General features: G+C 47.6%; 1 protein-coding gene across 1 annotated transcript in view; it reads left to right on the forward strand.

Moving 5' to 3' along the window:
- Positions 1-7,896, forward strand: part of B4galt1 (beta-1,4-galactosyltransferase 1) — a 48,041-nt gene extending 40,145 nt beyond the window's left edge. The window contains exons 4-6 of the mRNA XM_048419843.3: positions 2,656-2,778; positions 4,751-4,855; positions 5,257-7,896. Coding sequence (XP_048275800.2) covers positions 2,656-2,778; positions 4,751-4,855; positions 5,257-5,389 — 361 coding nt within the window. The 3' untranslated portion in view covers positions 5,390-7,896. The remainder of the gene's footprint in view (positions 1-2,655; positions 2,779-4,750; positions 4,856-5,256) is intronic.
- Positions 7,897-13,402: the final 5,506 nt, after the last annotated feature.

Here is a 13,402-nt window from a genome sequence, read left to right on the forward strand (position 1 = left end):
ACCCTATCTTAAAAAAAAAAAAAAATCTAAATCAGTAAGTAAATAGGTTGCATTTTTGTTTCACAATTTGCACTAAGCATAGAAATCTTTTTGAATTACTCATATTTGAAAAGCATTATCTTTTCTTCATTAAGTAAACCTGAAGCTCCAGGAGGCTGTGCTGCAGCTACTTGGTTTAGACTGGGTCCGCATATACTTGGCCTGTGCAGATAGCCTTTGTGGGAATACAACTGCTCTCTGTCAGGATCGGTTATTCTGTCCTCTCTTTCTCCTTCCCTTGATGGGGGGACATGAGCCATAGCACCGTCTAGAACATGGGTCTCCCTATGTCAGAGCTGTTCGGGGTCTAAACAGAATGTCACATTTAGGCTCTTCGGGAAATAATCTGTGCCCACTTGTCTTCCTTCCTTCTTCTGGGTGTCTTCCCTTTAACGGGTTTGTTCTTTGACCGTCTTATTCCTCTCTTGAAGTGTGATGATGCGGCCCAATAACCACTGATTTCGTTACTGTACCAACAGCGACTTACGAACATCCTGTGATGTTTGGTAAATAGAGCAGGTATATAAGAAAAATAGCAGATAGCAAAACTGAGGTTAGTCAAGATAGCAGGTACTTCCACTGAAACAGGAATCTGTTTTTAGAATAGCATTGATTAAAAAGACCAATTATTAGCCTAGCCACCTTTGCTTAACCAACATTAAAGATCTAGGCATAGGAGCCGGAGCCATAGCTCAGTGATGGAGTATTTGCCTGGTGTGCTTGAGGCCCTGGATTCAGATCCCAGTTCTGTATTTGCGCCGCCCCCCCACAAAAGAAAGTTGTGTGAGGTGCGCCAAAAATGGATGATCTGACCTTTAGTGATAGCATCTAAATCTCAATTCATTGCTTTAGATTTATTCAAGCAGAACCCCAGGGATCTTTGAAAAATAATCCTTCCAAGTCAGTGAAAGTGGCTGACCCTGTAATTGTAACAACTGGGAAACTGAGGTCAGAAGGGTCATCTGTCCAAAGATATCCCAGGTGACTTAGGGAGTGAGACCAGGATGGGGTGTGCGTGTGGTGTGTGTATAATGGATGGGGTGTACATGTAGTGCATGTATAGTGGGGTGTGTGTGTGGTGCGTGTATAATGGGGTATGTGTGTGGTGTGTGTATAATGGATGGGGTGTGTGTAGTGTGTGTATAATGGGGTGTGCATGTGGTGTGTGTATAATGGATGGGTGGGTGTGTTGTGCATATGTAGTGGGGTGTGCGTGTGGTGCTAGTATAATGAATGGGGTGTACATGTGCATGTATAGTGGGGTGTGTGTGTGGTGCATGTATAATGGGGTGTACTGTGGTGCATGTATAATGGGGTGTGCGTGTGGTGTGTGTATAATGGATGGGGTGTGCTTGTGGTGTGTGTATAATGGGGTGTACTGTGGTACGTGTATAATGGAGTGTGCGTGTAGTGTGTGTATAATGGGGTGTAGGGTCCGAGTTCCAAACACTGTGACAGGTAACTGTAGTCTTAGCACTTACTTGGGAGGCCAAGAAAGGCAGGAAAATTGTGAGTTCAAGCTGGCCTGGGATACAAAGTGAGACCCTTGTCCACACACAACTTCCTTCCCAGAAAGAAAAGGAACCACTACCATCTTCAGATGTGTCTTCTGGTAATTTGGCCGGCGTTTTCCTTAGTCGACAGGATAGTTCTCAGTCTCTCTGGAGTCCAGCAGAAACCTAAATGTCATTTGGAGCAGTGCTTAGGTTAACAGGAAACTTGAAGGCTTTGAGGGCGCTTGGACAGACCTTTGCCTTTGGGGCAGAGTCTAACTTTCCTAACCATGACAGTGTTATGAAATATATATATATACATAAGGGTAAATACATCTATATCTATTTATATCTATCTATCTATAAAAGATAGATAAAAGTTTATAGAAGAACAAAAGGTACCATGACTCAGTGCTTGGAAAAGTACTGGAAAAGTAAGTTCATCATGTTGCTAAGTCAGGATAAAATTTGAAGCAGTTTCCAGAGATGTAGCTGCCATGGTTAGGGTCTTTGAAAGAAAGAGAGATTGGTAGACATGAAGAACAAAGAAGCATGGTGTGGCCGTGGGCAGGGTGGCCTGAACGAGCACATCTTTGCGGGAACAAGGTAACAAAAAGCAGATTCCAGAGCCACAGGAGCAGAGCTGCTTAGCCTTCTTGGAACCAACTGGTTTTCTATATAACCATAGGTACAGGACTATACTCTTAGGGGGGAACTTCTACAGATCTGTGTCTCTAAGAGAATCTGAACACTGATACAAAAGCAAATTAAACAGCAAAAGGTACCATTTGGTTCAGGGCTGAATTTGGAAAGATAGTCAGCAAGTAAGTTAGCTTTCTAAACGGGAGGGGGGAAAAGCAAATTAAATAAAGATTTCCTCTTAGTAACTAAGAAAAAAGCTTCAAAAATATTCACATAGTCAGGTGCCTTTAATCCCAGCACTTGGGAGATAGGTAGGCAGATCTCTGAGTTCAAGGTCATCCTGGTCTACACAGTGAGTTGTAGACCTCCCAGGGATACAGAGACCTTGCCTCAAAGGGAGAGATAGAAGTTGGTGCATTCAGTCATCGCTTGAGTCAGAGCGTACTAACCCGGCCTCTGTGTGTGTGTGCTTCCTCCCCAGCCTGCCCTACGTTCAGTACTTTGGAGGTGTCTCTGCTCTCAGTAAACAGCAGTTTCTTGCCATCAATGGATTTCCTAATAATTACTGGGGCTGGGGAGGAGAAGATGACGACATTTTTAACAGGTAATGCTCACAGTTCCTATCTCTCTCTGGTCTCTCAGGCTTCACTTCCAGTTTTGAGTCAGTGCTCGGTTATTCTGGGAGGATTAGCAACTGGGAGGGAGCAGCCCCCACTCCGCCCCTGTGCTTAGCTCCATGCTCTTATAGGTCCCACAAGTGTGTCGCAGAGCCCTTAGAGAAATGAGCTTCTGGGGTTTTTACAACAGCTTTGGGAAATGTAAGCTGGCAGTGGATAGAGGGGTAGGTTTACTTTGACTTCCTACATGGGCTTAGCTTTCTCTGCCAAAGAAGCAGACCTGTGTCCCATGTAAAGGGCCGGGGAGATGACTCAGTGGGGAAACCACTTCCCTTTGCAAGCATGAGAGCTGCAGCCGCTGCAGCCAGATGCGCATAAGTGCCACTGGGGCGTGGGGACGGAGGGGCCCCAGACCAGAGGCTCTTCTTTTAAAGACTTTGCATCTCCCTGTAGTCCCTTTTTGGTAGAACACAAGTTTCCTTCCACAGAATCTTTGTGCCGTATTGTTATTTTGGAATATTTTAACCACAAATAAGAAAAGACAGAATAGGGGGCTGGAGTGATAGCTCAGCAGTTAAAAGCACATAACACTTCTGCAGAGAACCCAGATTTTGTTCCCAGCACCCATCTCAGGTTTTGGTGTTTCACAGCTCCAGAGGAGCCAGTGCTTTTTTCTGGAGTCTGAAGGCATCTGCAGTCAGATGTACACACACACACACACACACACAAATTAAAAATAAAAGGCATCAGGCAGGCATGATAGAGCACTTGGGAGGCAGAGGCAGGTGGATCTCTCTGAATTCAAGGCCAGTCTGCTCTACAGAGTGAGTTCCACGACAGCCACAACTACATAGTGATACCTTTTCTCAGAAAATAAATAAAAGACAATAGTTTAGTGAGCCTGGGTGGAACCTGGTCCATTCTCCTTATGCTGTGACCAGTCTTACCACATCCACAGCCCCAGTCACTTTTAAAATGTGCACACCCAGCCAGGTGGTGGTGGTGGTGCACGCCTTTAATCCCAGTACTTGGGAGGCAGAGGCAGGTGGATCTCGGTGAATTTGAGGCCAGCCTAGTATACAAAGCAAGTTCCAAGACAGCCAGGACTGTTACACAGAGAAACCCTGTCTCAAAAAACAAACAAACAAACAACAACAACAACAACAAAAAAGTATCTGGGAGCCAACCTGAACCCATTACCCGAATTGGGATACATTTGATGAGTTAGCAGAGGTATCTGTCAGAAGAATATCCATGCCATTCAAGGTTACCGCTGTGTTAGAACTTGCCAAAGCTCCAAGTCCTTAATAAGGACCTCGAGAAAACACTTGAGTGTCAGAGTGTGCAAACTGGTTATCAAGCATGCACACCTTGAGTATCTGTTGCATATGGAGCATGGAAAGGCCCGTCCAGCAGGGAAGAGGCTAGGCACCTTGACCCTGGGTTCAGACACACCTACTTCCTCAGCACCTTCCCTGGGCAAGCCCTCTGGAGTGCTGTGGCAGTGCACAGTGCAAAGGGTTGGGGAGGGAAGAGACATCAAGGGCAGGACTAGAAAGACTGAGTAATACGTGGATGGGGTAGCTCTCCAAGAGATAAAGGCTTTATGCACCGGCTTACTGTATTCCAAACATGAAGATGAACCCACAGGGAAAACATTGCCAGAAACATGCAACTCATCCATCTAGGCCAGTCTTCCCCTGTTCTTGGATATTTGATGCTTTGATTTGGGGCCTTAATGGGCAGATACTACAAATCACAGAATCTGCCATTTCAGGATATTGGGAAGGAGTCTAAATTTTAACTAAAGTCTTTCTGGGCTATGTCCCAGCATGATGCTGAGGGGCTGAGCTTAGTGAACAGCTTTTAGGTCCATGGATGAGTCCACAGTCTTCCAGCTGGGCTACTAGACCCATGCCTTCTGACAGCTTTGGTGATGATTGTCCCTTCACTCTGCAGAATAGTTCATAGAGGCATGTCTATATCGCGCCCAAATGCTGTGGTTGGAAGGTGTCGCATGATACGACACTCAAGAGACAAGAAAAATGAGCCCAATCCTCAGAGGTATGTTCTGCGTGTGTCCTCTTTTGGTTAATGTTAGATTTATTTGATATTATGTATATGAGTGTTTTGCCTGCACGTAAGTATGTGCAGTACATGTGTGCCACTGCCCTTGGAGGTCAGAAGAGGTCATCTGGTCCTCAGGAACTGGAGTTGTGATCCACCAGTAGGTTTCCTCCGCAAGAGTAGCCAGTGCCATCTTCCCAGCTCCCTGTTCATTCTTAGTCATTCTTGCTTCTTTCAAGCTGGGCAGGCCTGTAAGTCAGAGGCTTTGCACAGAGCCTGGCCCTCCATCTGTGGTAACCATCCTGGGCCAAGGGCTGTTGGGGAAGATGTCCAGTTGTTGACCAGTTTCTCAGGATTTATGTTTTAACCCATTTCCTTTGCTCCTCTTCTCCTGGTAGATTTGACCGGATCGCACACACAAAGGAAACTATGCGTTTTGATGGTTTGAACTCACTGACGTACCAGGTGTTGGAAGTACAAAGATACCCATTATATACCAAAATCACAGTGGACATCGGATCACCGAGATAGCATTTTGGAACAAAATAAGAGACCTGAAATTGGCCAGGGACCTCAGACTTGTGTCTCTGTCAGTCGACTGGGCTGGTCCCTCGCATTTGTATAATCCGAATGATAGTTGTCCTTGCTATCATCCAGACGTGTTTCCAGATGCCCAGGGTGAATGTAATGTTTGCCTTGAACCTGGCTAGGCACTGGATGAAATTCTACCAGGTGTTGGTCAGTGGGAAAAAGGTCAGCCTTCGGAGGCTTCTTGGTCATAGCCCATGTATCACCTCTCCAAAGAGGCAGAGCTGTACACAGGTCATAACTGAGTGACTGCGGCTCACATTCCCACTGCTGAAACATGGGTAAGACTTTGCTTTAATCGGTGACGTTTATACTTTATGACAAATTGGAGGCTGCTGCTATGATATTCGTGGATTTTTTTTTATACAAAAATCAAAATTTCAATCAGTCTCATGTTCTGTGCCTGTCCTACGTTCTCTCATTGGTGTGCAGCTTGATGCATACCAGTGTATGTGCTTTCTTAGCAAAAGAATTTTAAAACTTGAGCCTGGAGCTTGGTGCCCTGTTAGGGTGTGGATTCTGAGGCCTTGCACTCAGAGCAGGGGCCTCGGGTACTCTCAACTCACATGGCCTGTCTTCAGATCCCTGTCTGATTTCTGAATGTAAAGTTTGGGGGGTTTGGGAGGGCTTGTTTGTTTGTTTGTTTGTTTTTTAAGAAGCAATTTGCAGTGTTTTAAAGAATAAATCGAGTTCTGATTATGCTATAGCTTGTTTTTATGTTGATCCAAATTGAAATAGCTATTGAGTGTTAAGTCATGACACTTTATTTTTCTAGGCATGCTATGTAAACTTGAATTTCCTATATATTTTTATTGTGGTATGTTAAATGTGGGGAAGGGATTGAGTATTTTTTAGGGAGAAAAATAATGTGTGCTGTAGTGGTCACAAATAAGCCTCTGATTAGGCTGGCAGGCCAGGTTTTGTGAAGAGCAAAATTACCCTCAGGTCCCCTGATGAGGGCAAAACCTACAGGTCAGCATTATCCTGCCAGACCTCTGGGTCAGCAACTGACCCCCTCAGGGCCCTAGGCTGCAGGGTTAAGATCTCAGCAATCAGGGCGGTTACCATCCTACCTTCCCTAAGAGCTTCGTGCCACACTCCCCGCCCCACCCAAAGTGGCCAACTCTTCCTTTGCTCCTCTTCCTTCTCTCTTTCACTTTCTGCTTCCTTTCCTGGAATTTCCTGTGGCACTCAGGGTCAAACTTCATTCTCTAGCACAATTGTGCCTTTTAATTAGAGGTCTAGAAAGTTCACCAGAACCCACACCCCGTTCTTCCTTGAGAATCCTGGTGCCTATAGAGTCCCTCATCACCACTCAGGGTTTTCGCAGGTGCTTCCCCCACTGCTCGGTCTAACCCACAGGGGTCCCTCACAAACTCACCCTGCTGGAGTGCAGTGCCTGGGGTCATTGAGATCACTGAAGGCACTCAGACCATCAGGATGAGAGGGTTTGTAAAATACAGCCTGGGTTGAGAGCCCAAGATTAGCAGTCTAATCCCAGAGCTAAGCCCTTTGCGTGGTAGCAGCCTGGACTCCAGCGAGTGTAGATGATGTCCGGAGGGTCGGTCCTGGTCCTACCTGTGCCTTTATGGCTTTGAGCATCACAGTGTCTACCTTGCTGCTTTTTCCAGACACTTTATTTTAGTGTGTTTGGTTAGAAACGATTATTCCCCAACCAAAGCAGGCAGGCTGTGCAAGGTCCATGCTCTCTCAATTCCACGTGCCTCTAGAAGGCCATTAAAACCGAGACTGCCTGCACTGAGAGTTTTGTTTTTCTGTCCCCAGATCCTGACTTTTCCAAAGTGCCTTAGAAGGGAGACAGATGCTGGGTGGTGCCGTCTGTGTCACCTCCTTCATTCCTAAAGCAGAACTGCCTTTACTCTGTGCTGTTCCTTGGGTTTTGTTCATGTGGTCCTCAGAACCGAGGGAAATCCTTTCGCCTGCTCCTCCGCCTTCCAGCTTCCTCTGGGGCACCTCAGGCCCAGCGCACAGCTAAGATACTGTTGGGCCTGGACATTTGCCTGGCCCAGGAGAGGCTGCTGTCTGCCTCCTCACTGGAGACTGGAGGATTGAGGAGTCAGCGAACATTCCCTTCACCTGGGAGTTTGGACCCTGGTGTCACATGCTGTGCCTTTTTCTGTCTGTATTTTTGCTGGTGACCTGTGTGTAAAGTGGCCTTTGGAAAAGATCCGTGGCACAGGAGGACAAAGGAAATGCTGTGCTGGCCTTCAGCCTGGTAGGGTCTGCACTGACCACTGGGCGCTCTAGATACTTGTGATGCCGTGTATGTATTGCGATATCCTATGTATGCAAGTGTGTGTATTTACCGTTGGGGCTGGGGTGGAAGGGGGGGCGCAGTCTCTCTGACTTTGATGTTCAGAACAGACAACTGTATTTTTTGCCTTTGAAATGCAGAAATATAACACGAATAAATGACCCTATCTTTGTAACTGTGGTTTTTCTTCTAATTTAAGGGGTTTGGGTAGTGGGGGAAGGAGGCAGCAGCAGGCTACACCTGCCTCCCAGAAATCACAAGTTTCCTCATCGATCCTTCATTTTACTGAGAGTGGAAACTATACCGCGCGGAGACTCTTTCGGTCCTCGAGGAGCTGTGTTTAAGCTGATGACCAGTACCTCACAGGTACTATCTATTCCCAGTTCAAATAAAATTGTTCCTAGCAGTTCTGGCCACAGTCGGCTAGTCTCAACAAATGTCAGCGTAGTTAAGGATGGATCAGAGAGCCATTTGTGCAAGGTAGTCACAGTGTAAGTCACGTGCTATTATCCCATAGAGGGTTTTTTGCCAGCCCAGAAAGTTTAACCAGGGGATCTAAACTCGTGTTAGTAGAATTGGAGGATTAGAACCTAAGGACCGCCAGTCCTCAACAGACCAATTAAACATAGTAAAAAGCAGGAAATGGAGATTTATTCACTGTGGGTACTTAAGTGTTCCTGTGCCCCTCCCCCAAGTCCTTAGCATCCTAACATATGTTTAGGTTTGAATAGCGGGCAGGAGATATGTACCTGTCACCATTGCTCCAGTGTGGGAAATCTCTTTCCAGGAGACAAATTTCCTTTCTGCCTGACAGATGAACTTTTCCTCCCAGCATGAGATTCCTGAGGAAATCCCAGCTCCCTGCAGGGTACAGGGTGTGTCTTAGTACTATGGTGTGATCCCTAAGGGAAGGGGCAGAAGTGTCTCCCCCTCTTTCACTTTTATTTTGGATTGTGGTTATGTGTGTGGGTACGCGCACATGCATGCAGGTGTCTGGGGAGGCCAGAAGAGGGCATCTTATCCCCTTGAGCTTGAGTTAGAGGTGGTTATGAGCAGCCGGAAGTGGTTGCTGGGAACCAAATTTGGGTCCTCTGCCAGACAGTATGTCCTCTTAGCCACTGAGCCATCTTTTAGCACATCTTCGTTGCCCTGGACTATCAGAAAAGCGTCTTCGTTGTTACCAGGGTCCCAGGTGTGTCCTCTCATCCCGTGTGTCAGGCACTACAGCCTCTCAAGGCTGAGTAACTAGACTTGAAACAGGTCAAAGGTAGCCAGTGCACAGGAGAGAAGGCTCTGCCTGTCCTACAAGAATGAAGCAAGGGGAATGAGTTTCGGTTAGCCTCCCCCAGGGCCCTCTGGGTTAGCCACACTGCTGGAGGAATCTGCAGTAGTTTCTGGCCTGAGCATCCATAGGGAATATTCAGATGTTACCTTCAAACACCAGGCACTTTGACCTTTGGACAGCGCTCTTATAGAGTCTGACGGAAAAACAATGTATTTTCCTTCCCACACGTCACGTCTCTCGGAACGTCCCATCTGACACCAGGTGTAAGGACTGTCCCTACCAACAGGCACATCCAGTAGGATGTTCTCTAGTGTAACTCACTCTGTTATCCACCTGGCGTCAGAATCGCATGCCACAGGCTAAGGCCTCAACCACAAGATTGCCTCCAACACCCATAGCTAACAGGTTGGGACCTGTACTCCTGACCAGTTGGCTGTCGATTCCCAGGATCTTGACTGCAGGGTCAACTAATTTGCCAGGATGAGTCACAGAACTCGGGGAAACACAGGTTTACAGTTTATACCAGGCCTGGTAGTTTAGGCCTGTAATCCTAGGAACTCAGAGCTGACGCAGAAGGATCACAAAATTTCTGGGCCTGCCTGAGCAGGCTAGTGAGGCGCTGTCTCAAAAACACAAAAAGGAGGCTGCTGAAATCATGCCCTGTGTGGGGGAGACTCTGGGTTCAATCGTAGTGAATATAAGTAGTGGTAAAGGGTGTTGGGTCTGGGAAGTGGCTCAGTGAGCCAGAGGGCTCTCTGCTCAAACATAAAAACCTGATTTGAATCCCCAGAATCCATGTAACCTCAGGTACAGAGAGAACAAACCCAGTGTCTTCCTGACCTTCTTACACATGCCTGCACATACCTGACACACATACCACACACAGGGTCAGGCCTATAGGAAGGGGAGGAGAACCCCATGCTTTCTCTGAGTGCACCCCCAGACATCTCCTTGTGTTATCTATCCAGAGCCTCACCCAAACTTTTGGGAAGTTCTGAAGGCTCTATCTTGTGAACCATTAGTGATCTGCCAAACCTTTAGCCCATCACTCCTGGTGTGACTGGGCTGGGGAGGCTGCAAGCTCCTAGGTTCTCTCATGGTTTTGTCTTCCTAAAGGCAGCTTCCATCCAGAGTCCACCAGAAGCCACCTTCTAGAACAAAGGACATGCTTGTCCTGAAGGTGAGCCCAAGGAATGTGTGCCGGGGCAGAGCTGAATGTGAGATCCAAAGATTCTAGCACCGCTGTTGCTAAGAAAGGTAGAAAGGTCTGAAGGACCCTGTGAAACCAGAGCAGAGACCAAGTGTGTGTCCCACAGCCACACAAGCCTCTGCGACTTGGAAGGTCTGGGCTAGAAACAGAATGAGTAGGTGTGGCTCATATATGCAATCTCAGCCCTCAGAAGGCTGAGAGAGAATCGCTATGAGTCTGAGATCGACCTGGACAACACAGTGAAGTCCTGTCTGGAACTTCTTACCTTGTCAGAAAGGAAATGAGATCTGGCTGAGCCAGTCCTGCCAGGCAGGCTTCATTTCCTCCTTTGGCCATGGCCCCCGGCAGGGAATGTAGCAGCTGCATTCCTCTGCGCATGAGCCATTCAGAGGTCTTGAGGCAGGGTCATCTTTGTGGGTATGGTATTACAGGGTGAACGTCACTAGATGAAAATTCAGAGAAGTTTGGGTGGAAATGTCACACTCGAGGACATGTGTACATTACCAGGACACACAGCATGGAGACTGGGGGTGAAGAGCAGAGGCTGTCTGTCTGTCTGTCACAGTCGTCACAGAAGGGGAGAGGCTGTCTGTCTGTCACAGTCCACAGAGGTAGATGGGAAGACAGAGACCACACAAACAATGGTCCTTACTACTGTACTGACTTCCTCTGCCCTCACCCTCACTGTGTGGCTCTGGGCAAATCAGTGTCCCTTTCTAGTTCTCTATTAGCTCTTGGTTTTTTTACTTATTTATTTATTTATTTATTTTGGTTTTTCAAAACAGGGTTTCTCTGTGTAGCCCTGGCTGACCTGAACTCATTCTGTAGACCAGGTTGGTCTCGGACTTGGTGATCTGCCTGTCTCTGCCTCTGTCTCTGCTGGGGTTAAAGGCGCGCGCGCACATACACACACCACTTTGCTCTTGGTTTTTATGACCTGCCCTCAGAGCCCACCCTTGGTGTCCTGCCTAGTTCTGTCCTCCCAACAGACAGAGAACCTCCCAGCTCTAGCCTTTTCTGTGTTCTGGAGAAATCCATTGTAGCTTTGGGTCTTCATTTGTGAGAACAGCAGGATTCCACCCACCTCCACCACTGAGGAAAAATCAGGACAGGCTTGAGGGTCCCCTCCCTCTGCTCTGTGCTGACTGCTGCACCCCCCCCCCAAACACTCCTTCTCTGTTCTTCCTTTCATGCAGTCACCTTTTCTGTTGTCAAATCAGACTTGTTGACCCTTCCCTCCTAAACTCAGCAGGCTGTAAAGGAACCCGAGGAAGAGAGACACAGGGAAGGCGGTGGGGTGGGCTTTTCTCTCTTCAGCTCCCTGGAGAAGGTGCTAAAGGAACCACCTCCACCTCAGGGCCATTTCAAGTGGGTCATCCACCTTGCTGAGACGACTCAGCAGAAATGCAGGTGACAAAGCAAAAACAAAACTCTGGAGTGTCTATATTACTTAGGCTATAGCTAGGTTTGCTGATCCAGGATTGTAATTCCAACAGTTGAAAGTCTCAGGCAGGAGAGTTCAGAATTTGAGGCCAGTGTTGGCTACAGGAGAGATCAAGGAGCGAGAAACGGGGAGAGGAAAGAGGACGTCAGGGGTCAGCCTCCCAGCTACACAGTCACGGAGTAAGAAGGAAGGAAAAGTATATAAAATAGAGAAAGATAAAAGGCAAAAGGTGTCCTAACAAAAGGTAGACAAGATAATTTAAATTAAGAAAAGCTGGCTAGAAACAAGCCAAGCTAAGACTGGACAGTCATTGGAAAAAAAAAAAAAGAATGAACCTCTGTGTGGTTTATTTGTTAGAGAGCTGGGTAGCAGGGTCCCAAAAGAGTAAAGGGTAAAAAAAACCCAACTACATCTTCTAGCCTCCTAGGGGACCTGCACATATGGCAATCTCTCTCTCTCTCTCTCTCTCTCTCTCTCTTTCTCTCTCCTTTCCTCTCTCTCTCTCTCTCTCTCTCTCTCTCTCTCTCTCTCACACACACACACACACACACACACACACACAAATAATAATAATAATTAATAAATCTTTTTTAGTGGTATGTTTGTTAAAGGTATTTCACAAAGTGTGTGTATGTGCATGTCCCAGGTGTGCTAGCCCCTGTGTATACAAACAGAGGCCAGGGGCGGTCACCAGGCATCCTCCTCTATTGTTTTCTGTCTGATTTTTGAGATGTGATCTTCCCACTGAACTTCTCTCTGCCCTTCCAGCTAGTCTGGCTGGTCAGCGAGCCCCGAGGATGCACCTGCTTCACCTTCTCTGTACCACGTTTGTAAGAACACACCTGGCTCTCATGTGCACGCTGGGGATCTGCACCCAGGTCAAGGGGGTGACAGAGTATCCCCGGCATCCACCAGGAGGTTAGAAAGAGAGGCAGGCTGGCCACACAGGGCCTGCTACCTGAGGAATGACAAATGCTAGGGGCTTAGCTTGATTTCTAAATCCAGTTTGACACTCTGCTCCAGAGAACTGGCTTCCCAGTTGCTACTTTTTCTGAGACAAACAGCCTTCCTCCCTAGGGAGGCTAGACTGTGCGAGGTCCTGACGTCTGTACAAGCCTCCCTTAGTCAGGTGGGAATTGGGTGCGTCAAGTGAAACCAGGACTCGGGCAGAGCACAGGACCAGAAAACACGGATGACGGAGGGAGTCCTACTGGTTTTCATTTAGCGTTGGCAGAAACTAGGGTTGAAATGGTTTTAAAAGGAAGAAATGGCAGTTGAGGGCTGGGCTGTGCCCAGGGGTGAGAACAGGGAGCATCAGCTAGACAGGGTTCTGTCTAGATAGAAACAAGGTTCCCTGGTGTTGGGACGTGGCCTTCTGGGTCACTGGAGTTTGGAGGGCAGATGAGATGCTCCTGGGAGGTGGGATCGTGACTTGGTATTGGGGACAGCAGTGCTGACAGACTAGGAGGGAGACAGACAGACTTCCCACAGAAAGAAGGGTCGTGGCTAGGTAATGAAGATGGCACACTTCCAAGATAGCCAGCTTCTTCCTCAACCCCCTGATCTGAGACAGAAGCCTGGCAGCTGAAAATGAAGGCCTCGTGGGCTTCTGTCTCCACCAGCAGCCTCCTGCTGATGGACCGGCTCAACAAGTCCCAGGCTGGATCAGGATGTGTTACACAAGTTGTGGGCCAATCTACCATTCTTCAAACTGACCAGCCCTAAAGTAGTGGAGGAAAATC

This window comes from Myodes glareolus, chromosome 16 (genome assembly GCF_982192425.1).
Source record: "Myodes glareolus chromosome 16, mMyoGla1.1, whole genome shotgun sequence".
Classification (NCBI taxonomy): domain Eukaryota; kingdom Metazoa; phylum Chordata; class Mammalia; order Rodentia; family Cricetidae; genus Myodes; species Myodes glareolus.